At 46.0% G+C, this 27405-nt stretch overlaps 3 protein-coding genes across 8 annotated transcripts; 2 read left to right on the plus strand and 1 right to left on the minus strand.

The window, feature by feature from the left end:
* The first annotated feature begins 594 nt into the window (after positions 1 to 594).
* Positions 595 to 21390, plus strand: LOC121590098. Of its 6 annotated transcripts, none has more exons than XM_041909487.1 (9): positions 595 to 968; positions 6449 to 7154; positions 10863 to 11108; positions 11189 to 11442; positions 12328 to 12488; positions 13588 to 13803; positions 14651 to 14795; positions 16768 to 17048; positions 20388 to 21390. In XM_041909487.1, exons 2-9 carry the CDS (start codon positions 6629 to 6631, stop codon positions 20542 to 20544), a joined length of 1986 nt encoding a protein of 661 aa, XP_041765421.1. In that variant the 5' UTR covers positions 595 to 968; positions 6449 to 6628; the 3' UTR covers positions 20545 to 21390. The 6 variants fall into 6 exon arrangements, with proteins under 6 accessions (XP_041765421.1, XP_041765424.1, XP_041765425.1 ...); XM_041909490.1 differs by having other exon boundaries at positions 595 to 917; XM_041909491.1 differs by having other exon boundaries at positions 595 to 754.
* Positions 21391 to 21458: 68 nt separating this feature from the next.
* Positions 21459 to 22517, minus strand: LOC121590099. Its single transcript, XM_041909494.1, has 2 exons — positions 21967 to 22517; positions 21459 to 21865 (listed from the first exon to the last, which is right to left on the minus strand). Exons 1-2 carry the CDS (start codon positions 22418 to 22420, stop codon positions 21522 to 21524), a joined length of 798 nt encoding a protein of 265 aa, XP_041765428.1. The 5' UTR covers positions 22421 to 22517; the 3' UTR covers positions 21459 to 21521.
* Positions 22518 to 25858: 3341 nt separating this feature from the next.
* Positions 25859 to 26999, plus strand: LOC121588978. Its single transcript, XM_041907476.1, has 3 exons — positions 25859 to 26168; positions 26239 to 26643; positions 26722 to 26999. The coding sequence occupies exons 1-3, from the start codon at positions 25947 to 25949 to the stop codon at positions 26836 to 26838; spliced, it is 744 nt and encodes a 247-aa protein (XP_041763410.1). The 5' UTR covers positions 25859 to 25946; the 3' UTR covers positions 26839 to 26999.
* Positions 27000 to 27405: the final 406 nt, after the last annotated feature.

Raw genomic sequence — 27405 nt, forward strand, 5'->3', positions numbered from 1 at the left:
TATGTCATTCTGTAGATCGGTCAATATTCCTGATCATAGCATAATAGAAAATCTCGTGATGAACAATGTACATAATTTATATAGACGTAATTTAAAGTTATTGTGACTCTATTCGTCTTGCTGACCAAATATCTGGTTGTCTATCGATATCGTGTAGCTGTGAATAAGTTTGATGACTATATTTGATAATAAATTATCATATACCTCAAAAAAGTAAATGTCGATCAAAGTAGAAACTGTGTAAAAAACGAAATTATAGAGTATATCGACACAAATCAATAACAAAATAAATTAAGATCGATAGAAGCAATTCTACGAAAAATAGTAGGATCACCAAGATCCAGCCTCCCTTATTTTTAATAAATCTCATCTCACCATGGTCATCTTCCTCTCATCATCTCACCACGAAATGGGATGAGTAATGCCGGCAAAGCGATCGCTCGCACAGATCAGTACGACGAGAACGCGTAGCGAGATGGGCAGCCACCACAAACTGTACACCCCCGGTGCCCACAAAGGCGTGAGCGTTCGCGAGTGAGAAAGAAAGTTGATAAAACACTCGCCGTACACCGGAAACTAGCTCAGTCCGATCGAGACAGCGCGCAACGGAGGACGCGTACCGACTGCTTGTTTGGCGCACCAAGAGGCTTCGCCCGTGAGAATCAACTGCCTATCCAAGACCTGCTGCACGCTCCAAACCCTTGCACATGTGTACGTGAGTAGCGGCGGCAACTTTCACTGCTTTCCCATTCCGGTACTGGTGGGGGGGTTCGTCGTCGTCGCCTTCGTCGTTGTCGGCGAGACCAGCGAGTGTAACCCGTGAGCAAGAGAGCAAACAGACAGCAGTAGTGGTGTCTCGAGTGGAGTGTTTGTAGTATCACCGAAGTGTGTGGTTGGTTGTGTGGATAGAAAAGAGAGTGTGTGTGTGTTTAGACGGTGATTAATTAGTGAGCCTTAAATGGATAAAGGTACACTTGGTGGGAGCAAGGGATATCTTTAAGGGGTGGGAAGGCTAGTGTATTGGTGTGCACCCGCTACTAAAAGCCTTTCGATCGGTTGGTGATCGTTTAAGGTGGACTATGGTAATCGATCGTACTGTAGTGATAAGTAGTGATAAGCCTCTCCCCGGTGCGATCACGTGTTCGTTTGAGTGCGCAGGTGGGTCAGGGTGAGAGCGAGAAATGACTCCAAACGTAATGCGCAGATGGTAGCTGAAAGCAGTTGGACGACTTTCCAGAAAAAAAAACATTGAACACTGAAGCACAGGAGAAAGGTGAAGAGAAGGCCTGGAATTGGTTGCTAATATTTAGTCGTTCTGCTCTCGATGCTGTCTGACATTTGAGAACACGCCGGGGTTGTGCACGCCGGTATGTCCAGAAAGGAAAGTGGGTGGGTGAGGCTGGCCGAAAATTGTTGGGAGAGAGCAGAATACGTTCGGTATCTTCACACCGCTATAAGCAGTTTACAGCCAACAGGAGAACCGTCACCGACCTCGGAGAGTGGGAATATGTTGTATAGTGTACGTGGATGACAACCGGAACGTACCCGGTGGAATCCACATGGGTTGAATATTTTTCTGCTGACCGATTTCCGACACTGGCTCGCTGACCGTATGTTTGAGTGTGTTTGTGTGCGCACACCAGAGTGCGGTTCATTTGTTGCGGTGGGGTCCGCGCTGGAGGTTTAATTAATTCACCCCAAAAAGGTTCGGGGGTTGATAAGCGAATGCTAACGGGATGCGTCGGACAGCCGGAGACAAACGGTACCGGGTTTTTGGTGCGTTCACGTACGCAGAACCGTCGGAGCATTGGTGCAACCTTTTGGAAAACCTGGCCATTAGGAGAGTGGGCACCCTGTTGTTGTTGTTGCCGATGGGAAGGAGGTTTTTCGGCCAACGGGAGGAAGCATTTGCATGGGGTCGCGAAGCATTGTAAGCCAGATGGTTCAAATTATACGGATGGTTTAAGATAACAATGAGGAATTTTAAAACAATAACAACACTTTCTCCTTTCTCGGTTTGTTTGTTTGCTGAGGTTTACAAACCTTTTGTCAAATCGGTATAAAGCGCAGATTATTCTTCTAAAAGACTTACTAATGAGATTGATTACAGGCTCAATCCTAGAAGGTTTGCAATTATCGATGATAAAAACATTTGATCCAGAATCGGCTGTCCCGGACGCCCCACCTGAATGGAACTGTTTTTTTAATGGTCTTGAAATTGTACATTAATCGAGATCATTGCTTTCATTATCTTCTATGCTTTCAACCGCATTCGAAAGACTTTCAGTGAAGAACGTTTCACCCAAAACAACATGCGTAAGCGAAGCATTTAGATCGATTTCGACCATCGATTTTCTTGCATTGAAAGCCGTCGACGCTAACCCACTTACCCGAATTGACACCGGGAGGGGCAATTGGAATTGGTTCGAGGCAGCCGAAAAAAAAAATAAATCGAAAAGACATACTCCACTGACCCTGATCAGAACAGATGGATTAACAAAAACGCTGAAGCTGGGACGATAAGCAAAAAAGGAGCAATCGCTCCAAAACGCTTAAATTATGAGTAACCCAAAACGTTGTTCTGCTCTTTTTCTTGCTCCCTCTGTGCGATTGTACCTCAGGTAGCGATTGTACCAATTTACAGCTTCAGTAGCATCCGTTCTGCGGTGTGAAGTGTTGTTCCTATTTTTTTTCGATACATTTAATTGGGGTATGTGTGTGGATATTTAACGCCTTCAGCAGGTTATTGTACTTCCGCTCATAGACAGGAAGAGTTCGAATTTCTCCAATAAGCGCCACTTCCATCGAAAAGAATGTTCCAATCATCTTGACCTACCTAAAAGCCGCTAATAGATTATCATCGTGTTGAACGTTTAGTAGTTTTTGTTCCCTCGCCCTAACACGTGATATTTCTCTTCCCTTCCTATTGAGAGTTGCTCTGATTTTTTAGCGGTAAATCACCGCTGATCCATTCTCTGTGGGTTTTTTTTTTGCATCGATGCGGCAAGCAAGAATTCTCTAAACGATATCGTTAATATGCATTAGCTTCAGCATCGATTTTTTTGCTTTCTGCTTCTAGAAGGGCGGCTGTATCGATGGGCGAGAATGTGGTACGATTTTTTAGGGTGATGTTGTTATTGTTGTTGGGTTTTTCCTACCAAAGCTTATCCATTTAGCACCCGAACGGGATCGGTCTGCTTTCGGCGTTTCGTGCAAAGTCATGATATGTGGAAAGTAATTGCATTTTAATTCTACCAGAATTCCTTACTAGCATCCGACAGCAAAGGGGTGCATGGACACTGATTCGGTTGCGGATGAACATCGGAATGAAAAAGTGGTTTAAATGTGTTTTTTTTTTAATAATAGAATTTAACCAACCACGTCTAATGAGTGGGCGTACGGGATATTATGATGGTTCGTTTATTTTGAAAAATTATAGAGGATGGTGATACAAGTTATTCTTGAACACTTGGAAAAGGCCATTTGAGCTATAGAGAAAGAACAAGGAACAACATATTAAAACAAGCGAGTTTGATCATTCACACCTGCAGCCCAGCGTGGATGAAGCCACGAATAGAAGCGGTAGAACAAACAGAAAAACTCAAACCAAGAGGTTAATGAGCTTAAAAGCTTTCTTTTACAAAGTTCTTTAATTATCAACTTGCACACCGTAACGGTGAAAAATGATATATTACAAGGTGCAAATTATTCTTTGCCAAATTCCGCAGCCAAAAGGCCAAAGGCCCGCTAGTAATCCTTAGCATCCCATCAATAGCGCAGCGAAGAATACCGTAAAGCTCTCGCCATCAATATAAAAAAAGATCAAAGGAGAAAGCCTCAAACATGTTTGGCTCGTGGCTGTATTGGAATTATTTCTTTATCGTAGTTTCGATAAGGCGCTGGCGTTGTCCGGCGATTAATCAATTCTGTTTCAATACCGATACACTGATGGATGGAACAACTGGAGGCATAAGCCGTAAAACCAATCACAGTTTGTAGCGATGTTTGCGATGTACTGTATGCTCTTTAGGGGGAGTAGTACAACATGGAATGAAAAGTAATGCTGTAACAGTGGTGAAAAACGTCAATATAGCCCTGCAGCGAGCGATAAAAGCATCGTGTCCGGCGCGCGATTGCAACCAAAGGTGCGCTAAACAGTGCGTGATGTGGGAAAATGTTTACAGGCTAGATAGAAATGGTGATGGAAGCGTTACTTCACTTCCATCGGTTTGTGATTTTTGAATATTTGTAAGCACCGGGGCACATCCGAATGCATTGGGGCAACACGCTGCTAACAGGCGAGCAATAATGCACGCACGGTGCGCAATGCAGCAACGCCCGAAGCCACCCATATTAATTGCCACCCCTATTGCCTGCCCAGCGCAATTGGTGAGCGAGCAGGGAAAAGCTTTCCCATTCACGGCCAACTGGGCGGTTATTATCACGGCTGTGGCCGCGATCGCGCGCCCATCGTGATGTAAGGCGCCACAGCCGGCAACATTGGCACATTGGGAAAAGCTGTTGGCCAAGCTGCCTGTGGAGCTGTTGTTTAGTAGGGAAGTAGGTGAATATTAATGATACGCATGCGATCGTCGCTCGATTTCCCCGTCTGTGATGCTGGGCCGGGCAAGACGGTTCTGATTAATTGATTAATCAATTAATGTAAACTGGATGCTGGCGAGATGGGTTTGCGTGTGATGAAAATGTGCGGCTGTGCCATTTCTTACGCTGGTTATAGCTTTTGATCGGCTACCTAGCTCTAATTGTTCGCGATCGATCGCGTGCATTTATTGGCAAGGCATGATTTTCGGAAAATTGCCCCCTCGAAATGAGGTTGCTTTGAAATTATTTCCCAATTCGATTAGTAAGCGATTAGGCATGTTCCGCAGCGGGACGGCCATCGTCCGCGTGATAAACAAGAGTGTACAAAATTATCTCTTTCCTGTAAGCGGACCGAAAACACCTCATCGCTCCAAAGTGTGTGAGTTTGTAGCCATTATCGATCATCGATCGTCAAAAAGAGCCATCAAGTTTGCTAGATAGGAATCGATTTCGTGGCGTAGTGCCGGTACTTTACTGCGCAGCTTTAAGTTTCTCTCCGCATTTTTGAAAGAAAGAACCTGGAGTGCGGTAAAGTGCCATTGAAGATGTGCTGTGCCCTAACCCGGCACCGTACTGGTTTCACTTTTCCGAGTGAAAATAAATAGAAAAGGAAGTGCACACACATACAGTGTTCGACCGCTTTCGCAAACGGCGAGCAAATTAGCGATGCAACCAACGGGGGGCAGTGTTGACGATTGCCGATGTGATGCTAGAAAAAAGGGGAAGAAACATGTGTTTTCTGTTTCGGGATGGAAGAAATAGAAATTCGGTTAGGGTGAAACACTTTGAAAGGGATCTGCTCTCCGGGCCGGCAGGGTAGCAATTAGTGTCGTGTGCGGTGAATATGTTGCTCTTGAAAACGCGATCCATCATTTTGTGAAGATTAAAATGGTGGGCTCGCGATCGGATAGTGCAATTATATATCAATGAAAACGGTTCCGGCGGGGGCAAGATCCGGTTTAGGTTCAAATAAAAGTATCAACAACAACAAAAAACTGCCTTCTTTATAACGCATTTTGTTGGATTCCCCCTAAAGCGCTACGGTTCACCCCACCCAATACGCGAGATATTATGCTCTGCTTACGCCGCCGAATGTCGGTCACCTTGCCGGAGCATGTCAATTTGGGGGAGTTTTGTTCGCAAGTTGTTCCGCGGCTACAAGCAGCAAGCGGTCAAAACCCTTTGCAGCATGCAAAACGAAAAGAAAAACGAATCTGGCTCATGAACTTGCGGTGAACATTGACGATTGAAAGAGAAGAGACCGAAAATCGGTGAATGACAGTTTAATACCTTTTTTTACGTGCATTACACGCGCATTTGCAACGTGAGTAGCAACGAGCTATAAGCTGGGCGGGAAGCAATTGACTCGGAACGGAACCTTGACCACAGTAGAGGGCATTCCAAATTGGTAGACAAATTGTCGAAATATACGCACGCATGAACGGTGGAACGCCCTACAAAGGCATGTAACTTCAGAAGCGTCTAAAAGTGCATGGTGAAAACTTTCCAATTTTGGGGACATCCTTTTGCGTGGTAAGCTGTGGGCGTAGGGTGTATCTTATCGTCACGTACGTCTCGGACCAACCAGCCTGAACGAAGATGCATCTTCACACGAACGTAGCGAATCTTCCCAGAGGAAGGTGAAATTGGACGTGTCCCACGGTTGCACGTCTTCACGGGGTGGGCCAGTCAGCTTCGAAGGGAATCCGAGGGAAGATGCCTTTACCAGCCAGCCGGGCAATCGATAACCGGTTTAGTTGCAGTCGCGACATCAGCCGGTAACGTTCACTTTCTGCTGTCGGTACTGATATAGCTTGTGTGTTTTGGTGTTTTCTATTATCTGCAGGAATCCTACAATCCTGCCGCGGGATTGCCATGTGGTCTGACAAAAAGTGATTAGCACGAAGGTGTGTACGGTCTGCAGTGTCTGTTTGTAAGTGTATCTAGAACTCAGTGAGCAAAGCAACTGTGTGTGTCTGTGTGCGAAAGTGGGAAAACGGCATCAGATCCTGGAAGTGACACTATCATGAAACAAAGTGTGCAGAGTGAGTTATCGGTAGCGCCCGGCAATATCGGTAGCTACGGGATGTTTGGCAGTAATGGAGGTAACACCAACACAACCAACCGCAAGCGACCATTGCCGGCATCCAGCACATCTTTGTGCCTGCTAGCCCTAACGACACTAGCGTTGCTGTGCACATGCGTTACCGCCACTACGGAAGCCACCATAGTCAATGCGACCAGTGTCACGGAGTCGGCAGCAAGCAATGTCACTAGCAGTGGGCGAGCAAGCGGACGTCCCCTGTTCTCCACCGGCAACCAGCTGTGGGACGCACTGATTGCCGACTGTATGCGTAAGCCAACGTTTGCCTGCATACAGAAGAACGTGTACAGCTTCCTGGGCGAGCAGCTGGACGTAGAAAACGTCAACTTTACCAACCGCGTACAGTTCCTACGGAATCGGGTCGATTTCACCAAGTACACACGGGAAGCAAACGAAGCCGGCGATGAGGAGGAGGACAATGAAAACGAAATCCCGAACGCTCGCAGTGGTAAGTAAAGAGACGGCGCTAGAGATATGATCCGAGGTTTCGAGGCTCTCCGCCTAGATGTGGACGGTGTGTGTGAGTTTATCGGTTGTACCGGAGCTGTTAACTTCCGTTTAACGACTGGTGGAACGCGTGCCTATCGTGCGCGTGTCGTATGCATGTTTTGACATTAAACAAGGTGAACCTTCCCCGTAGGGCCCGCAGGTTTATGCTCCAAAGCGATAAAAGGTTAAGTACGGTGACAGTGAGGTTCAAACCTGGCGCATGGAGGTTGAACTGTCAGAAGTGACACGCGTGACAAACCTGATAATATATGGCCAGAATTAGATAACCATTTAGTGTCCAAGTGGGTTTATTACAGGTAGTTGACCATTTGAGGAAGGATATGGTTGAAATGGCGCAGGTAGAGAGTTTATCCAAAGAAATAGGCTTGATATGTTCTCTATTTTTTTTCCAAATTTGTAGGAGAATGATTTGGTTGAATGGAGTATACAAATTCGTAGTTATAAATTCACTTTACTAATTTATATACAGCTCAAGCAATACAATGAGTTGTTCATCCAGCTGACAGCTTGCCCTTATTACGAAAGCTCATCCAACAATAAAACCATTGCTCCACAATTGCCTCTTCCTCATGGACCACACTTTAAATGGATCGTTCCTTTTCGATTTGTGTCTCTTTGCAATAGTGCACCTGTTCCCCTATAGTGGATCATTTTGTTGCGAACCATCATCTCCAGTGCCATCATCTCGAACTCACACACGCAGCTAATGATAGTCGTTAGGTTCCGGTCCGTCCGGAACAGGCTTTCGACAGATTAGCCGCGCGTCAATTGAGGACTTTGGCTCTGTAAGCTCTGTATGGCTCTGTCATTTCATCGCTAGCCCGATCAAGATCACTCCATCCACTGTGTCCCATCCCAATTAGGAAGCTAATCATCTTTCGCATCCCGGCCGAACGAAAGCGATTCTGTGGCGGTGCGCGCGTGGCGGGTACTTTCGATTCCGGGGCGGGAAAAAAAGGCCGGACGGACCTGATTTATGTGTGTCGATGGGTTGAAAATCCCATCTCGGACGGTGTACTTGCACTTTGCAGAGAATGGACTGGCGCGTATGGTGGTTCAGAGGGACGCGGGGTGTGCACATGGAAAGCGAAACTGCCACTGAGTGGTCCAGCCGGCTGATCTTTGCACCCCACTCAGTACCCAGTTTGCCCTGCCTGGAGGTCGTCGGTTAAAGGAAGAACCGGTTTGCAGGCACGCACCATTGCGTAGGAATTCGTCTGTGTGTATGTGTACCTTCTACCATTCCCCCGCTTTCAGTGATTCAGGGATCGGTGGTTTCCAATGCGAAATGGCAAAGCGAGCGTCGTACATCACACAGTAACACAGTTTTCGATGAGGCTTTGAAGCTTTAACTGGTTTTCTATTGCGCGTTACCCCACTGCAGCGCCCGGTTGCCATGCAACGAGAAGAAAAGCAGGCTAGCGGCTTTGGAATGAGATGCACTTTCCATTCATAGCACTGCGATGAGCTGGGCGGCGTTGGTGGAAGACGCTTCTCATAATCGATCCCTTCCTTGATCGATCGTAACGGTGCTGGAAGGGATGAAAGTGGTCCCGCAGCCTAACCATCCCGGAAGACGCCCTTGGGTGTCGGCTCGGTGTGACCTGCATTGCAAGAAGATGCGCTTTCTGCTGTGTGTGTGTGTGTGTGCGTGTGTCTATGAGCTCATTTGCAAGTGGCAGGGTGGGATGCAGCACCTATTATTAGCCTTGATACGATCCGCGGTGAAACACTGCAACGGCTCAACGATGTCTTCCGGTTGACGTTGGGGGGTTGGGTTGGAGAGAGAAATTGGTAGACAGAAGATTGACCACATCCGAGCTGAATTCACGAGATTTGAATCATCGCCAAGCACGCGGTTGAGCAATGAAAAGTGAAATCTCAGCACGGCTTGAGCCACAACGACTAAGCGGCCGCCAAGGGACGGTTTTTTCGGTGACGGCACGTAGCCGCTGATGGGATTACCGGGACGGAAGAAAGTTAAATAAAATCAAAACAAACCGCAGAAGTTGGCGGCGTGGATCACGCAGAGAGAACCGACGAAAGGCATTTTGGGTACAATTTGTGGGAACAAATTTCATCATTTGCTTTCGATGGTTTGGTCCCGATGACGCACACCTGACGCACGGTTGCAAACATTCCGTAAGCGATAGGGAAAACAAAACCACTTGGCATACACGTGCTGGTGAGCACGCGACTTTTCCCGCCCGTACTGGGGATGGCGAAAGGAAAACTGACCAACAATGGGCGTTTGATTCCGAAAAGGTAGAAGCGGGAAGGGCAGCACAATTTTTACGACGCTCTTGATCGGACAGAGGGCAGGGCTTCTGGGCGAGGTAAGCGGATCTTAGCGGATGGAGAAATTGGACACTCGTCGTACGAGATTTGTACGGTGTAAAATCGAAATTGACACATTTAGCCTCGAAATCCCTTTTACTTCGCAGATTGCGTGTTGAGGGGGAACGATTTCATCGGTGTAAATGGCCGCCAAAAACCGGCCACGAACACTTCCCCTGAGCTGATGGTGCACTTTGGGATGAAATTGAAGTATTGCTGGTGCTATTTGTTATCCGGAGAGAAAGCATTTCACTGCAAGCGTAATTTTGGTGAATGTTTAAAGTGTAAACCACTTAAGCATTCGGAACTGTGTGGTTTAAGGGTGTGCGTGTGTGTTTTGGGAAATCAACAACAAATTAGATTGTCCCACTTTGAGTGACACGTTTTGTTTAGCAAATAAATGGCAAATCATCCAGCAAGGCTGCTTTCTGTTTGACAAGAAGCGCATAGAAAATGAACAGCAACGTGGTACAAATAATTGTGGATTTAATGCTGGGAAGGCCTTACCTACGTTTTCACAAACAACGACTACATGACCTAGAAGAGAAAAAAGATAAACATCGGTATGCAGTATTAATTTGTGCATATTGCTATCGTGATTCGAAAGAAAAGAGAATGAAACATTAGAATGAATATACCTTTATCGCACTTAGTTGGCAGTTTACAATTACTAGGAATAGATTATCTTGATGTTTGGAAATCACCAGGTTGATAGCTTCATATTCTTTTTCTTCTTCAGGATAGTCATTCATACGTATCATATTTATGTTGAAAATATGACTGAACACAATAAAAATGTTAAAATTAGGAAAACATATCGACAAATACTTTGTTGCTCGTAATAAGACGAAATAATCGTTTAATTACTTTGTATTTGCTGTACACCATGCACTTAGCATAACAGTAAAATCGAAGTTATTTTATGTAAAATTCATTCAGACAACAACAAGGCCTGATAAAACACTCACATGCTTACTCGCTTTGAATTTTCCCTCGATGGACGGTAAGTGAAACTGCATACACGAAATTGTTCATGCAGGACCGGTTTGTATTGATTCAACCGGCCTGGGCCCTCCACTGCAATATTCCATCCGAGGTGTAGATAAACGCCGCCACACCACCCTACCTTACGGACGAATCGAATTTCGGTGACGCACACACCGAAGCAAACGTTCAACATCTTCAAACTTTCACTTCGGCCGGATCCAGTGACCGGGCAGAAGATCGCATCATCGTCGTCTGGATGGTGGCAGATTCCTGGCCTGGCGTTTGTTTTCATCCATTTCTTACTCTTTTCATTTCTCGACAGCATTCGAACCGGCGTCACCGATCGAGGAAGTCACCACGGCCCTGCGGGAGAAGAGCCTCAAGTTCATGCTAACGCACGACGTCAGCATCCAGATGCCGGAGGTTATGTTCGATGGTGCAATCTTCCGCATCGAGCCACGGGCCATCGAGGGCAACGGGATGATTGCGAAGCTGGAGTTCGTACCGCGTACTGAGCTGGCGGAGGCACGCGGCCACGGCACACCGAGGATCCTGTTCAAGAAGATTAGTATGTTACCTCTTGCCGTCTTCGTTTTTTTATACTAGCAGACGATTACTGACGATTTCGGGGGTTAATGTATTTCACAGAGAAATTCTTCCAGAATAAGCTACTGCTCGCCTTCCTGGCGATCGTGCTGATTATCAAGATCATCAAAATCAAGGTGATGTGGTTGCTGCCGCTGATGGTCGGCGTCGGCACGGCCAAGAAGCTGGTGCTGAAGTTCCTGCTGTTCCTGTTCCCGGCCCTGTCGCACATATTCAAGCTCTGCTCGTACTATCACGCGTCCTACCACAAGCCAAACTTCCACCACCATCAGCACCATATCAACCATCTGCACACGGTAAGGTGACCCACAAACAAAAATGGCAGCCGGCGGTCGAGATCGCTGCACCCCGGGCCGGCGCTTCCACTCGGCGCAGCGCTATGTCGGTCAGCAGTGCCATCGAGCGGTGCGGTTCGTGGCTCAATTATTGTATAATCTTCTGCCTGTTAAAACTCATTCCCGGGGCCAGTGGAGTGACCTCGAGGGGGCGCCAGGGAAAACAAGAGAAAGAGAAAAAATATGAACGCACACACACACATACACTCACCGGGCGGAAACGTATGAGAGACAGCGAACCATGGAACGGTGGCCGTTGCACGAACCGGCCACCTAAATCATACCCCAAACTCGGTCAAGAGTTTGTTGAACCACGGCGCGGTAGTACGGTCGTGTTGTTTTGGGATGGGTGCCCGTGTGTGTTTTTGTGCAGCACCCATGGCAGACAGTTTACAATCCATTTCGCGCCTTGCACATTGCCGTTGAGCTTTATGCTACGCTTCCTATGCCACACGCACACGCTTTAGTAGTGCCACCGTTTCAATGGGTGATGTGTGTTGGTTCCGGCTTTGTGGAGTAACGTTCGCATTGCGGGATGCCAACTTCACATGAATTCGGGTGTGTTTTTTGTTGCTCTCTGTTGGTGGTAAAGGTTTCACTCCAACTCTGCACATTGAAGGAGGAACTCTCGCCGGGTTTTAGTGGGTTACGATGGGCCAAGCAGGTAGGGCACTTCCCATCGGGAAGCGCCCAGTGATTGCACACCGATAAGCCCAAAACTGGACCTGACCGGGAGCGTCATGAGAGGAAGCACCAAAAGCCGGGGGCTGTTTTTTTTCTTTCTTTCTTTACAAGGAACCTCAATTCATCAGCATCTTCGTTTCCCTTGTTTTCGTGTTTTTGCAGTTCTACCCACACAACCATGATCATGCCGTTCCGGAGCTGATTTACACCAAGCCTCCGCGTGGCCACCCTTCGGAGTTTTTACATGGCGCGCCGGTTCCTCCCCATACGCACTATCAGCCGGAGGTGAACTATGAGTTTACCGCTCCTGGGTTGGGTTCAGAGTGAGTACATTTCAGCGGATGAGGGTTGCTTAATTAGAGGAGTATATTACGGGATGTGGTATGGAAGGGTAGTTTGTAGAAGTGCCATTTTCAGGGTGTTACTATTCCAATGTTGTATGTGTATCGTGTTGTAGTAGTAGTAGTAGTAGTAGTAATCTCTCTCTCTCACACACACACATACACACACACACACACACAATTTGATGCACATTGACAATGAAATGGGTTGCACTGTGGTTGTCTGTTCGTGTTTTCTTCCACTTCTCAAGCGTCTCAATCTAAAGCCTAACGGATTTTTCGCCCTGTAATGCTTTGTCCTTTCTGTAAGATGTAACACTGCAAAGCAAATAATTTATCGTATAATCGCTTCTTGGTTAGTAGAACAGATTTCCGACTAGTTTTGAAAACGTTGATACATTTCATTCGTTTGCTTCTATGTACTATCTCAGGCTATTGTTTGAAGGGGTTAGCAATTCCCAAAAGTACTTTCGTGCCAGGCGTCTCATCGCTTCTTCGCGGCACGATTATTAGTTCAGTTTTGTTTTTCCTACTGTTTTGTTGTTATGCTATTCAAAAATGAATTCAACCTCGTATTTCTTTTTCTCTCTCACATTTTATAGCTCGCTCTGGAACAATGTCTTTCCGGAGCTGAGATAACAGTTTCAGCCAAAAACGCCGGTCGCCAAGCCAAGCATGCCGATGGCACCCTTTTTTCCCCAGCTTTCCTTTTGTCAATTTGTATCAAAGATTGCCTCGCGCGGCCGTAGTCCTCATTTGCGTTTCATCTTTCATGTTTCATCTCGGTGCTTGTGCTTGAATTGAATGCTAATGGGTGGTGGTTAGGTCAATCGGAAACGAATGAAAACATCGGTAATTGGGTGGGAATGTTTGGGGCTTCCGAAATTGTTCCGCCTATACTAACACACTTTTCGGGGGGCACAGGTGGCAGACAGGCATCACTGTTATCATTATCAGTAGCAACACATCGCTAACAAGCACCAAACACCCATAGACATATAACACCACCATACGCATCTGATCATTTGGAGAGTCGAGCATACCAAACCAACCAACAACAAAAAACCTTCTTTGAACGCAGGTTCATTAGCGATAGAAACTCGTACGTAGACACATCGTTCAAGCCAAAGTACGATGACTTGAACGATATCAAAGCATGGGGTTTGGGCGAAAGCACAAATACATCAGCACCACAATCATCGCCATACTTCACCTCGCCGCCCGCCTCCTCCAATGGTGCCGTCGGCGGCAGCGGCAGCTACAATGTAAATCCACTCACGCAGCACGCCGCCAGCAGGTAGGTTTTGCGCATTGGGTTTCCTTACCGGTACCTTACCTGATAAATAGGAAACCAGATCCACACTCCCCAAACCCTTAAAACCCAGCTCCCGGCCATCCCGCCCATTTCGGCAATCTGGGTGGGGTCAACATTTTGACCAAACGATCCTTCCTGCCTTTTCGTTGTTCTTTTTCTCTCCCTCTCTCCTTTTCCGTCAAATGCACGTGATTAACCTCATCATCATCATCATCATCCAATCTATTTGTGACTAAAACCAAGCGCACAAGGCGGCAAGAAAATAAAAAATTAGACCAAAAAAATCAAACTCCTAAACCGATCATCCGAGACACTAATTACTTGTTCCATGACTAACATCAACCACTTGGTGAGCATAACGTGTGAACCAGAAACCATACAAAAAAAGAGCAAAAAGCAAAAAACATACATCCTCGAGCATGCATCCACATCTGCTGCGTTTCTAAAGTAGTGTTGAGATCGAGAATCGAACCAATCGCCGGCAGCATGTAGCGCACTTTGATATACACGGCCAACTTTCGCAGTAGTAGTTGTAGTAGTAGCAGATATGCGATGCACGTCTTATGACACATGTTCGATACCGATCCGACAGACAAAATCCGCATTTCCCTCGTTTGTCTCAAACGTATCAATTTCTCTCCAGACCCCTGGCCTCCCGGCCGCCTCGCTAGACCTTTGTGAGCGTGGCAGCGATTTTAAGCGCAGACAATCTTTAACGTGACGCTTGCAATTTTCTCTATCATACGAATGTTGTTGTTTTTTTGCTCCATTTTCCCCTCATATCGCACCCTCTCCCCTACCATTGCCGACTTTCGACTTTCGTGCGTAGAGTCAACAGTCCGAAGCCAGTGTACGGACCGCCAGGATATACCTCATCCGCCCAAAAGCGCATCCCAACCGGAGCGGCCACCTCGATCGCAGCCCAGTACGTGTCAGCACCCTCCGGGCCAACGCTCTCGGCGGAAGAACAAATTGTAAGTATTTCGGAAAGGGGAAAGGGAACGGCCTCATGTCAGACGTCACCATTGCTCCGAAAGGTGTTCCGTTTTCTCCGCACAACGGATGTGCGCGGAGAGCTTTTCTCCGTGCGCAGATGATGGTGGCGGCAAATGCAAAACCGGGACCGCGCATTCATTTATGAGTTGCATGTAATGACGAAAGTGAAACAAAAAGGGCTTCAGCATAATAACATCCATTCGGCATACAAATCCGGGCACGGGCCCGGCACGACCGCTAAGCGTTGTCATTCACTTGTGGTAGGAAAAACAACAATCTCGCTTTGCTGGTGAGTGAAAGTGACGCAAGTGATGCCGGTGTGCAAAGTGCATTCGGCGCTGATGATGATTAAAGTGCAAATGGCATCGGCACAATCTGCATAAGTCACATTTTGTTGTCGTTGTGCGAAAATAGAAAATGAAGTAAACGCAATCAGGTACCATTACTGGTGGAAAGTGAGACCCGGTCGGGGTTTGCATAGTTTGGTTGTTTTCTGTCGCGATTTGTGACATTCAATTGTTTGTTTATCTTGCGTTTATATCTTTTATCTCGCTGATAATCATTTCTTTGGGGTAGACTGATTTGTATTGTGACATGGAAAATGTTTTATTGATTTTAATAGCGATGTAACTAGATCTCAGAAGATTAACATGACGATTGTAATTAGTTGAGGAGGCTTTGTTTCATTGGACTAATTTTATTCTGTTTTTATTTGATAGTCTATTACGTGCATTTTAAATGATTTACAGTCGTTTGGATAAAAGATTAAATTTTGGCTCTAAGGCATCAATTTTTGCCCTTAAGGCACCAATTTTTGACTCTAACTCACTTATTGTTGTCTTTAGGTCAACAATGTTTGAATCTTGTAGGGACCATGGTAATTTAACAAAGTATTTGATCAGGTTTATGACAATTGTAATTTTACAAAAGCACTACAAAAAACGAGTAATTTGATTGTTTCATATGAAAAAACTAAATAAGTAATGGAACACACAGCTCTAGACATTAAGTTATAGTAAAAAAAAGCGGTTGACTTACAGTCTAGAACTGATGCCTTAGAGGCAAACATTGATGCTTCGGAGCAAAAATTGTCACACGCTGTCAAACATTGGTGTTTTAGAGTCAACATTAAGGGACAACGACTGTATATTGTAGCTGCTTGAACCCACAATACAAATTGCAAATAGACGTTAGGTTGTGTGATGTACTTTACTCAGTATTTTTTCCCAACTCGTATGCTAAGGTAAATTATTGCCTAAGCACAGTGAATTATTGCTCAATGAACATTTAAAGTAGCACCAAAGCATGAGAAAAAGTGCCCTCAACCGCCAGTGTCATTTAATATTGCCCGTAAAACGGAAGAATGATTAGCAATTATGCAGACACACATTACAAAGGACCAACACCCATCGGCGACCCATTCGGAGCGATACGATCAACCCGCTCGTGCACGTACGGCCCCGATACCTTCATCGTCGCTTCCGGCGGTGCGTGGCCCGGGCCGCGCCACAGAAATCCATACGCAAACGCATTCCGAAAGCATCGAAAGCACGCGGCACGCGCCTTGTAGACAAGTGTAGTGGACATACTTTCGATCAAATGCCGCAAGCCAATATGACATACTTTCTAGCGCGCTGGAAACAATATCGACGCGGCGGGATGTACACGCCAGGCTAATGATGTTCGGCGCATGTATGCTGTGAGGCATTGGGAGAGCGCTCGATCGGCTTAAGCGTATGCCAATCACACGCACATCCAGGGCGCACAGCTCGCCTACTGCGGGGTGGGGCGATAATTGCATTTAGCACCTTGATTGGCAATTTGTGATCTTCGACCCCGTAGCATTCTCGCTCTCTCTCTCTCTCTCCCTCTCCGATACTCTTCGCTCGCCATTATGCAGGACTTTCACTGAATCCGGTTTTTGTTTTGTTTTCGTTCGCGGCGTGCTAGATTCGTGAGGCTCAGCGGCAGGAAGCTTACAGGATAGCGCAGGAGCAGAAGCTAATCGCCAAGCAGCAAGCGATCGTGAATCAGCAGGCGTACGTGCAGGAAGGTGTCACGCCGCGACCGGTCGACCCATTCTACAGTCCCATCCTGCAGCGGCTGGACAAGGTGTTCAACTCGCTCGGCATCGTGGACGAGAGCTGCCGGGAGCGGCTCGTCTGCAGCATGTACAAGAACCCGGTGAAGTACAGTCCCCACAGCAACTATGTATCGGCGGAGCTCAGCAGGTAAGCACGATCGGAATTTTCCAATTTCAAATCCAAATTTAGAACCTTTAAATAGCGAAGCAAAGTGTTGAATTAATGAAGGTAATATTTCCCCCGGGTGCTATTCGCTGTCAAATTTGTTGTTGATTTTTCTCTACCTAATTCCTTTACTGCCAGTATTTCACGAGCAAATCTAGGCTCAAACCGGAATAAGGGTGCAAAAGAAAACGAAAACAGCCATAAAGCATGATTAATAACCCACCACCCAGCCATGTAGTGGGAGAGATCTCCATAAGGTTACGAAGCTAAAGATCAGCCTCATGGCACACGTCAGATTTACGCTCGCATAACGATCACGTATCAGCGTATTATCATCGCCATCATTATCATCAAGCATGGCATGCTGGCTGCTGATGCCGGTGGAATCGTTGCTTCACGGTCACGGACAGCCCTGCTGCTGCTTCTGCTGGTGGCGTGGGACCATAAGCCTCCACCGCACCAATAATGCATGAGAATATGCCCGGGCAGATTGTTGAACCTGGAGCATGTTTGATCAGCACCGTTGTCTGCACGGGTACGGGCAAAGCTTTCACACGCGTTACGTGTGCGTTATCGGGTGCGCTATGCCAGTGATGCTAGCGATGGTTTCGTTTTCGTTTTCGAGAATAGATTAATTAACAGGTCAGTGGCCGCGCATCCAACCTCGAGTGCGATTGAACCCTGCCTGCCTGGCAACCTATGTACGAACAAGAGCAGTTGTGAGCCTCGTTTTTTTATGGTACACAGCAGCTGGAAAACGAAAGCGAATTGACGAGGGTCGCCTCCAAAGGGGCGCAATTAGTGGCTGTCCTAACGGAACAGTGGCCGAACGGACGTGCTGACGCTGATGAGCTTCATCCCAGCCAAAGTACCTTTATTAGGATGGAGCGCGCGTTGGGTTGAGTTTGCGTTTTTATTCGCATGGTTGCATGGAGCAGAAGAAGCGTTACACTGCGAAAAGGTAACTGACGGGAGCCTGTTCTTGCGAATGAGTTGTTTGCGAACGTCAGCAGCGGATAATGGATGCAGTTTGCAATTTTAGAATAAAGCGAGCGAACGATAATGTACTTTCTCCCCGCGTTTTGTCGATAATGTTCGCACACGGTAGCTACTCAAAGGGAGGGAGTGGGGCAATGGCGTCATGAAAAAGATTGTTTGTTGTTGAGGTTTAACCGGCCGATGATTGTTATTGAGTGTTGATTAGCAAGCGGGTAACGAAGAGGTGTGAATTAATGTTTGCTCATGATTGCGGTTCGCCTTATCAACCGTTGTAGGTCAACATTGGATATGTTGCTGTTGAAACACATTGTTGCGAGTGGATAGTAATTGTTAAAAATATGAATGTACTACCGTTAATAATGAATTGCAAAATATTGGGTCAAATATGAATGGTTTGAGAAAACTTTGGCCGAAATCACAAAAATTAATTGAAAACAAAAACATTTACGCTTCAAATGAAATTCCTCATGAATAATGAAAACTGATTATGATAGATGAAATTTCTTTCTTAAAAGACGTTTGACCCGATTAAAGTCGGTATGAAATGGTCATTTCATTCCATTTTGATCTTTCCTTCATGGTGGCCTTTTTTACAAACGGTTCCTATCTGTAATCATATCCATACCAACAAGACGCACACTGTTATCATCATATCTTGTGTGCGATTTATCTGAGCGATTTAAAACTTTATTGCTACCGGATACTTTATTTGATTTTATTTTTCTTTGTGTATGTGTACCAAAATTAGCGGCACTGGAAGAAAAGCGAACCAACAGCGAGCCACCTGAGGTGAACGTCCCGCTGCTTTTTTGGAGGTTGGAACGCGTAATGAATGTCGCCCTCCCTAAATTCCCGATCGTAAAATTTGCACAGAAGTTAAATAAGGCCAGCCAAATACAGCAGACACTAGCAGAGTGGGCCGTGTGGGTTAGAAATCGAAAACGAGGTCAGTGTAAATACGTTGGCTAATTGGCGGTCCCGAAAGTGCGCCATTAATTGCACTCGCCCGGATGACCTTTTCCGCAACGGGATAGGTAAAAACCGCAGAGACATGTTTTAGTTTTACTTTGGCTGCTCTTTTTATGGACAGGAAAGCAGGTGAAATTATAATGTGAGTAATATGCTAACAATCATCATCCAGCATTGGCCACTTTCTATTGGCCCACCAAGCCCACGGGTGCGTTTTCGTTGGTATTCAACGAAGTTCTTGTGCCGGCGACCTTGCTATCAGGTTCGGCTCTCGCATTATGCTTTCCGATTGCACGTGAATCGAACGTTTTGTTCATCTCTGCGCTGCACAATAAACGGCCTCGTCTGAAACACGCATACACCCACTGGCACCAATCAACAACATAATTGCAGTGGAAAGAAATATCTATTTCCATGTTTTTGAAGCGCGATTTGTACGCGCCCTTCCTTTCACCGGCGCCCGCCCTAATGCCTGCCGGTGGTGCCGGCGAAAGTGGCAAGGGAGCTGGAGCGACCGCGACCGTGACACGTGAAGCAGGCCGTTTCGTACGGCGCAATGGAAAATTACACACATACTTGGTCATGCTTGGCTGACCGGTGAAATCAATGCTTTGCGCCGCAGAGAAGGCGCTAGACCTCGGGCGCTCCGGTGGCTAACCGCAATGCCTGCAACAACGCAGGGAATAACCACGGCTAACGGCGCAGTGTTTGACGCGCCGCTCTCTATTGTTAGGGAGGGCCTCACTGAGAGCCGTGTTTATCATAGCTGTCAACGAAAGGGGAGTGGATTTGAATAGTTTTAGCGAGCTTAAGCACAACACCTCGGGGTGATCGTTAAGTAGGATAGTTAGCTGGTAGAAGACTACAGTGATTGTTATTAGTACGGTTAAAGCATAGTCTATTCAATGTAATCAAAACATTTCGTTACGTAATACAGTGCATAAATTTGACAGCTATTTGTAAAATGTAGTTATTTTTTATTCTAAGTTAGTCAAAGCCAAACTGGATATGTGTGTTGATTTCATTAAAATTTTGATTTACATAAAATGTTCTTCAAAATCATGAAAACCATAATTTCTATCATGATTGACCACCATTGGGGGTCAAGTATCTGAAGAAAGGTACAACAAAGCAAAGAGCATACACCAAAAACAACAACCGCGAAAACTATTTCGAGTTAATGTCGACATTTGAATCGAATGTCGACTTTCAACCGCCTGAAAGTATGCAATGTGTATCACGGTTGCAATATGCATATTTTTATCCGTTAGGCACAGTGTTTTCTATTAAAATTTATATTTATGCTACTTATCTTAAATTACGGTTATTAAACTGTTCTTTCATATATTACAGAGACGCTTCGGAGCTGCAGAAACCAACGTCGACGAACGCAGCCGTTGTCCGGTTCTACCGATACGTACAAGCGGCGCGTGACGGGCAAGACCAGCGAGACTGTCAACGGATCTACTCCCAGTGCACGATCAACATGGAGAAGAAGAAAAAGAAGTAAAGCACAGTAATGGACGGTGCACACGATCGGCGACGCGTTGAAACAAGCACAAAGCAAACAGCAAACACTCAGCGATCTATCGATACATACCTCATAGGACATGTTTTCTTACTCTGTAAATAGCTCAGTACATACTTAGGGAAGAATCTTAAGCCACCTGTGTCCGTGTTGTTTTCTTCCTACTACTACGAGCGCTCTTTCGCGGGAAGTGACACCGAGCAAAGGAACGCGTCTATTTCATTCACAATCAGGCTAGGACTTAAGACAGTAGATTTTCGCCAGACACAAATGCATTGTGCCGTTGGTGAGAAGTAGCAAAAGCAACATAAAAAAACTCCTGGGTGTAGGGATATAATGATAAGAGTGTGTTGGTGTAAAAAAAGAAAATTACACACACAAATAGGCCCGATAGTTTAGTAGTATAAAGTAGAGTGCACATTGAGCGATTGCACTTGAACAGAAGATCGCATTGTTATCGCGAGAAAGCGAACTCGCAACAAAACTTTGCTTCCCGAAGTTATAGTTGAGGGTAATCAATTTCGGGCAATATTTTGCACTGTAGGCCATGTAGACGTCCCCATCCGGTTTGACCCTGGGGCACCGTGAAATGCAGAAGGACGTTTCTTTATTTATTTGTTTATTTATTTAATTATTTATTTATTTATTTATTTATTTTCTTATTTATTGACCTCACACTCACGGCTCGGGTGATCGCAATCGGAACGAGAAAAATAACAAACAAATCATCCAAAAGTATGCGCCTCATTCAGCGATCTATAAAAAGAAGGAAATCAGATGAGTTAAAATAGTGTGAAAAGAGAAATGAATAAAGTTTCGTAGAATAAATCAGAGAACAGGTAATTTCTTTCAAGAACTCCAACGCACTGAATAAGAAAGTTTGAGAACGGTTTGAGGAAAATAAATAATTTATTAGATCGTCATCGTCAGCAAAATAAATATCTTAACGAGTGTGCTAGTTACAGCTGGCCGGCGTACGCCTGTTCGTGGGCGTCCATTGATCGTTTCTTCCACGCGGGCGGAGCGTCCCAGTGCACGTGCGGTGCGTGATGATCGATGTGATGGTCGACGTGGTGCACATGGTGCGGTGGCGGATAGTGCACCACCTCGTAGTTGACGATCTTTGGCTTGGCGAACTTGAAGATCATCATCGCACCGGACAGCACCAGCGACAGCAGACCAAGAGTCATGGCCTTCCAGGTCTTGAGGGCGATGAGAGCGAGCGCCATCGGGACCAGGACGGTCGACTTGAACTTGATACCCAGCAGGAAGGGAATCATGACTTTCTTCACAAAACCACGTCCTAAACATGATCAAGAAAAGAAGAAAGGGTAAGTTAAGAAAGGAAAAATGGATAATGATAAGGAATAAGACGGCGCCAAAGTGTAGTGCTGCTGAACAAACCTTCCGCAACGTTTCCTTCCGTCAATGGCACAACCAGATTGTCGGCGAGTCCTCCCTGCAGCAACGTATCGGGAATGTAGGCACGAGCCTCCTCGGACTGGAGCACAGCAGGCGGGGTCATTTTGAGGGCGTGTGTCGAGAGGAAGCTGTCGATGCTGTTCAGAAGTCGCACTCCGCCAGCGCTACGTTGCTGCTCGGTGTCTGCGGGCTGTTCCGGCTCCTCCGTACCGGTGCGCACGATCGTGAGCGACTCGGTGATCGGAATCTCGTCCTGCTCGGCCACATTTGCCATCCAGGCGAGGGCCTTCGCTTTGGCACACTTTAGCCCATGCTCACTGGCAAGGCAGGTGCGGTAGATGTCCGTGGCAATTTCGGCGGCCGATCGGGGCAGCGATTGGGTGCCGCCTGCCATCAGCACTAGCGACACCACCGCAAATACGGCGAACGAACGCATTTCTTCGTAGTAGGACTCGACACTCAAACACTTGACAGGGAAACCGATGGCTTGACGAACAGGGCAACTACGATCCACGGTCCACGCTGACTGCTTGACACAGTGAGTATGAATAGGTTGGATTTGATTACAATGGATTTTATATCGCGACCGTATGAGCAAGGGGCGGGTGGCCCATCCACCGTCCCGTGTCCAACATGGTCCGGTGATTAATTGTCCCTACTCCGCGGAACATAACCTACCATTTCCATCGCTGCTGCGAACCTGATAAGCCCGACCCCGAACCGAGGGAGGGGGAAATCGTTTCCAAAACTACTGCCCCGCCCACGGTTTCCCTTTCTCTTTTGGCCGGCTTCTCCGCGCATCCCCCAACTGTTCGACGTCGACGTGGGCGGAATGGCAGAACAGTCGAAATTTCTTGCACGCACGCACAGCCGGCTACGCCCTGGAACGCATACCAGCCGTACCAGCAGATCTGCTCCCGGGCCGTCATTGGCATTCTAGCAGTGTGCAAGCGAGCGCGGGCAAGGTGGGTCGGTGTTGCCGATACGGAACAGCTTTTTGGCGCTTCCGTAGAAAGCGAGAGTGTGCGATCGAGGAAAAGCGCATTAACGGAGTGGACAATGCGTAGCACGGTGCGCGTATGGTAATACATACGGCGCTATCGAATAACAACCACGACTATGTTCAACCCCTGGCCGGAAGAGGTTGGTTGGTGGTGAGAAAAACTGTCAATTATATTTTAGCTGTTACATAAACATTATAATAAAGTGCACGACGGCGATCGAATTGCCATCCAGAAAGTGTTTACGTAATAGATTTTCGTGAGCTAGCTCGGATTAGTGCCAGAATGTCAGGAATAAATTTAGCATAAGCCATTGTATGAAGCAATAATGCTGATGATATGGAGTGCGATATTTGGCCAAAGGATGAGGCGTTTCTGTACATGAATCAATTTGCTAGTATTTTTTGTTTGTATGTCCCTTTAAACAAGGAAAATACACCGTATTATAACACTTTACAGCAGCAATAGTATCAAAATCAATCTTGTTATATGACATACGGCAAACTTTGATGTGATAAGAGTAAAAATTGAGCTGGAAATATGTTTGTTTTTCTTATCAATGCTCCTATTAGCATCCCGGAAAAATGAGGAAAAATGTTCGGATGCATTTATACTAATTAAAACAAATTGTATAGATAGTTGATATACTGACTACTGATTATTTAAATTTCACAACACTTTTTTGTTTAAATTTGATTATCAAATAGTGAATGTCTTAAATGAATGGGTTGAATATAGGGCTTAACCCACACACGAAATAAATACATCAGCGACACAATGAGTAAATGAAAAAAAAAACGCATGCCCATTTTGGTCATAACCATTTCAATTGGATCTACCAATAGCCCAAATTTGTGACATTTCTAAACGCGTTCACAGGCGAATCTCAAGGAACCGTCCATTTCTTCGGCATTGTGTTACCGTTCAATAACACAAGACACGGAGACATTTAGCACTATGTCACGTGAACTAAAGAATGGTTACGATGTTTTCAATGAGCTAGAGGAAACACAATATTTTTTCAAATGTTAAGCCAGCGCAAACCAGATAAAAGAGGTAAAAAAACAATAATTATTTCAGAAAATTGTATGTTATTTGATCAGAAAGATTGAAAATAAGGTGATATTATGATAACATATTTCAATTAACTCCTCAAGGCATCTTAGCTATAGCAGAGATTTTTAACATTGTTAATTTTCTATAATAAAGTATATTCGCATGAAGGACTCCGAAATGTTGAATATATAGTTAAAAAATTAAACAAATTTTTCATTTAAAGTTAAGCTTTTATATTTTGCATTTCATACGACGGGCAGTTACTCTCGTTCTTTCTTCTTCTTTGGCACAACAACCGTTGTCGGTCAAGGCCTGTCTGTACCCACTGGTGAAGTGAGCTTGGCTTTCAGTGACTTATTGTTACCATAGCAGGATAGTCAGTCCTACTACGTATGGGGGCACGGTCTATTCGGGCCTTGAACCCATGACGGACATATTTTTAAGTCGTACGAGTTGACGACTATACCACCAGACCGGCCATGGGGGTACTCTCCTTAGTATCTCGAAAAATATTGGTCTATATAAATATGTGAAAATGATTCAGTTTTCAAAAATAAATTCAAGTGTGACTAATATGGTTCTACTCGAATGCAAAGTATGTTTACAATTTTATGATCTAAATTTATTTTTTTCTTATTACAAAAAAGATGTATTTTTTTTGCAGAAATGGTTTATGTTATCTGTTATGATGGAAAAAGAGACGATTACAGAAATGTACTTTAATAGTTATGGAAGATTTGTTTTCCTAAATAAAACCTAAAAACTGAAAAGAAAATGCTCTAAAGTGTATGCTTTTCTGCATCTTTGAGTGCATCATAAAAGTGGATCCATAATGTAGCTTCTTCTTTTTGGCGTAACGTCCTACGCTGACATGCCGGCCTATACAGGCTTTTGAGACTTAATTCATTACTTCGCAGCCGGATAGTCAATCCTTGCTACGGAGGGTCCATGGTCCATTCTAGGCTTGAACTCATGACGGGCATGTTATTGAGTCGTTCGAGTTGACGACTGTACCACGGGACCGCCATAAGGTAGCTATCATCTTCAATATTGTCTTAAATTTTATATTATAAAACCTCTCCGTAAGGTATAATCTCTTAAAAAACCTCGAATCTTTAATCCTTCAATCGCCAAAAAAAAGTTTACGTAACGTATGAATTGCTATGCACATCTGACAGGATACCGGATGCAGACAGCGTCGTTTTTCCAGGGTCAGGCATGGAAACTATTCGTCTCATCCTTCTCCTTGTAGCCTTCCATTGACACATTCCCAACTGGCATGCGTAATAAATTATGTATCAATACAATACCAGCAAACTACTGCGATCATGTTTCCAATCCTCAATCTCTCGTGGCTGAGTTGCATTCACTGCAACCTATACTGCAATGTGGTGAAAGCATGCAGATTTCATCCAAACAGCTGGCGTGGCGTGTTCAGCACCAGTTACAACCAAGAATGGCAATAATAACGTTCATAAAGTTCGCTACTCGTGCTACCATCCGATCGGCTGTCGGTACCGAGGGCCAACTATTGTTGGCGTATGCATCGATCTACATACTCAGTACGCATGGAGACGCGGGAAAACGTACGAATGACGCCCGTGTGCGCACTTGCCGGCCATTAAAAGCCCCTAAAGCGCGTGTACGTGATCGCCATCGACGATGCAGGCTGGTCGGAGTGTTTCGTTGTTCGCAAACACCGCAAGTGCTGTGATAACGGATCCGTTCGGGGCCGGTCACGATCGAGGCGGCTCGGTTTTGGAAGGTCGTATAAAAGCGCTTGACAGTGAAATTTCCCCAATCACACCTGACAGCTTGCTCGTCGTAGTCACATCGGTGCAGTGCACTCCCTAACTTGGACGCTTGGACACATCAGACATAGTTGAACGAAAAACAGCAGAAACAATGGCGTTCCGGTATCTAGCGATCGTAGCGAGCGTTCTGCTGGCCTCCAGTCTGACGGCAGCCAGCCCAGCTAACAAGCCAGCCTTCTGGAAGGGAACCCCGATGGACGGCATGGTGGAGGAGATGCGTTCGCTGTGCAGCTCCGAGAACGATTCCGTTGCCTGCACCAAGTTCAAGATCATGAACTTCCTCGATACGGTTTTCAAGAAGGACAACTTCCAGGTAGGTTCTGAATGAGATGCTTAGAAAGAGAAAAAATAACTAACCAATTTTACCAACCACTTTTCAACAGATCTCCGATGATGTTGAGGTACGCAGCAATGGCGCGCACGTGAGCGAAGGCCGTGCACCGGCGGGACTGGTGGAGCAGATCGAGAACTACGTGCGCAGCCACGACGTTACCTTCAAGATGCCGATCGCCGGTGCCCGCGTCACCGTGTCTCCGCGCAATCTCGAGCAGGATGAGCTGAATGTGACGTTCAACTTCCCCGCCGGCAGCGGCCGTGGCATTGAGGCACGCAAATCGAAGCTGAAGAAGATCGTCATCCCAATCATGGTGTTCATCCTGCTGAAGGCTATGACGCTCATCCCGATGGCCCTCGGTGTGCTTGGTCTGAAGGCGTGGAACTCGCTTCAGCTGTCGTTCTTCTCGTTCGTCGTGTCGGTCGGTCTCGCTATCTTCCAGCTTTGCAAAAAGGTACGTTGGGGCAAATTAGGTTTGTTGCGCAGTCTGTTCATTTGTTAATACTGTTCGTATCATCTTTTCTCCCCACAGCTGGCCGCCGATAGCCACCATCCGCACATTGCCGCCCACGGACCGTGGGATGCGGGCCGATCTTTCGTGCAACCTGCTTTCGATGGTCAGGATATTGCGTACAGTGCTTACGCTTAGACCTACAACGGAAAAAAACGGACCGGATTGAAACACGCACTCCTCTCCCCCGAAAGAAAGGGGACAAATAATTTATTTAACTTATTTGTAACGAATGTACACGAGAAGACTTTGCAAAGGCACTATGCTTTATGCGCTCAATAAACGAAACCCAAATCGAAACGAAACAATGTACTGAATTGAATTGATTGATGAAGTAGCGGTTAAGCATTTTATTTCCTTGCTTAAAGTTGAACACAAAATTTACGCTAGTGGAAATAGCTTTCTCTCTTTACGTACAAACTACGCGAATCCACATGCTGGTGGATGGGCTTCAAATTCGTGTCCACAGGTGTGAAGGTCCGGTATCGATCACCAATTTCACTTCCGATTTGAGTGCGCGAAGTAGCCGTGTCATATGCCAGTCCGGGTCGCTTAAGCATGGCAAACACGTAGCCCACCAGGCGTCTCCATGTTATTGTTCGTTGTTTTCGTTTCTGCATGATGTGGAGAAAATGGGTACGCATTGGGCCGCGCGATTTGATTGTATCGTTTCCGTTTCGATGAATAGCGGTGTGGCTTCTAATT

This window comes from Anopheles merus, chromosome 2R (genome assembly GCF_017562075.2).
Source record: "Anopheles merus strain MAF chromosome 2R, AmerM5.1, whole genome shotgun sequence".
NCBI lineage: Eukaryota > Metazoa > Arthropoda > Insecta > Diptera > Culicidae > Anopheles > Anopheles merus.

What these genes read in the sequence shown, in the direction of transcription:
- LOC121590099 (XM_041909494.1), bottom strand. Translation starts at nt 22,420, where the DNA reads ATGCGTTCGTTCGCCGTATTTGCGGTGGTGTCGCTAGTGCTGATGGCA. An exon ending in GGAAGGAAACGTTGCGGAAG is followed by an intron (nt 21,866 to 21,966) that starts GTTTGTTCAGCA and finishes GATCATGTTTAG; the next exon opens with GACGTGGTTTTGTGAAGAAA.
- LOC121590098 (XM_041909487.1), top strand. Translation starts at nt 6,629, where the DNA reads ATGAAACAAAGTGTGCAGAGTGAGTTATCGGTAGCGCCCGGCAATATC. An exon ending in ATATCAACCATCTGCACACG is followed by an intron (nt 11,443 to 12,327) that starts GTAAGGTGACCC and finishes GTGTTTTTGCAG; the next exon opens with TTCTACCCACACAACCATGA. An exon ending in TCTCGGCGGAAGAACAAATT is followed by an intron (nt 14,796 to 16,767) that starts GTAAGTATTTCG and finishes GCGGCGTGCTAG; the next exon opens with ATTCGTGAGGCTCAGCGGCA.
- LOC121588978 (XM_041907476.1), top strand. Translation starts at nt 25,947, where the DNA reads ATGGCGTTCCGGTATCTAGCGATCGTAGCGAGCGTTCTGCTGGCCTCC. An exon ending in TCAAGAAGGACAACTTCCAG is followed by an intron (nt 26,169 to 26,238) that starts GTAGGTTCTGAA and finishes ACTTTTCAACAG; the next exon opens with ATCTCCGATGATGTTGAGGT. An exon ending in TCTTCCAGCTTTGCAAAAAG is followed by an intron (nt 26,644 to 26,721) that starts GTACGTTGGGGC and finishes TTCTCCCCACAG; the next exon opens with CTGGCCGCCGATAGCCACCA.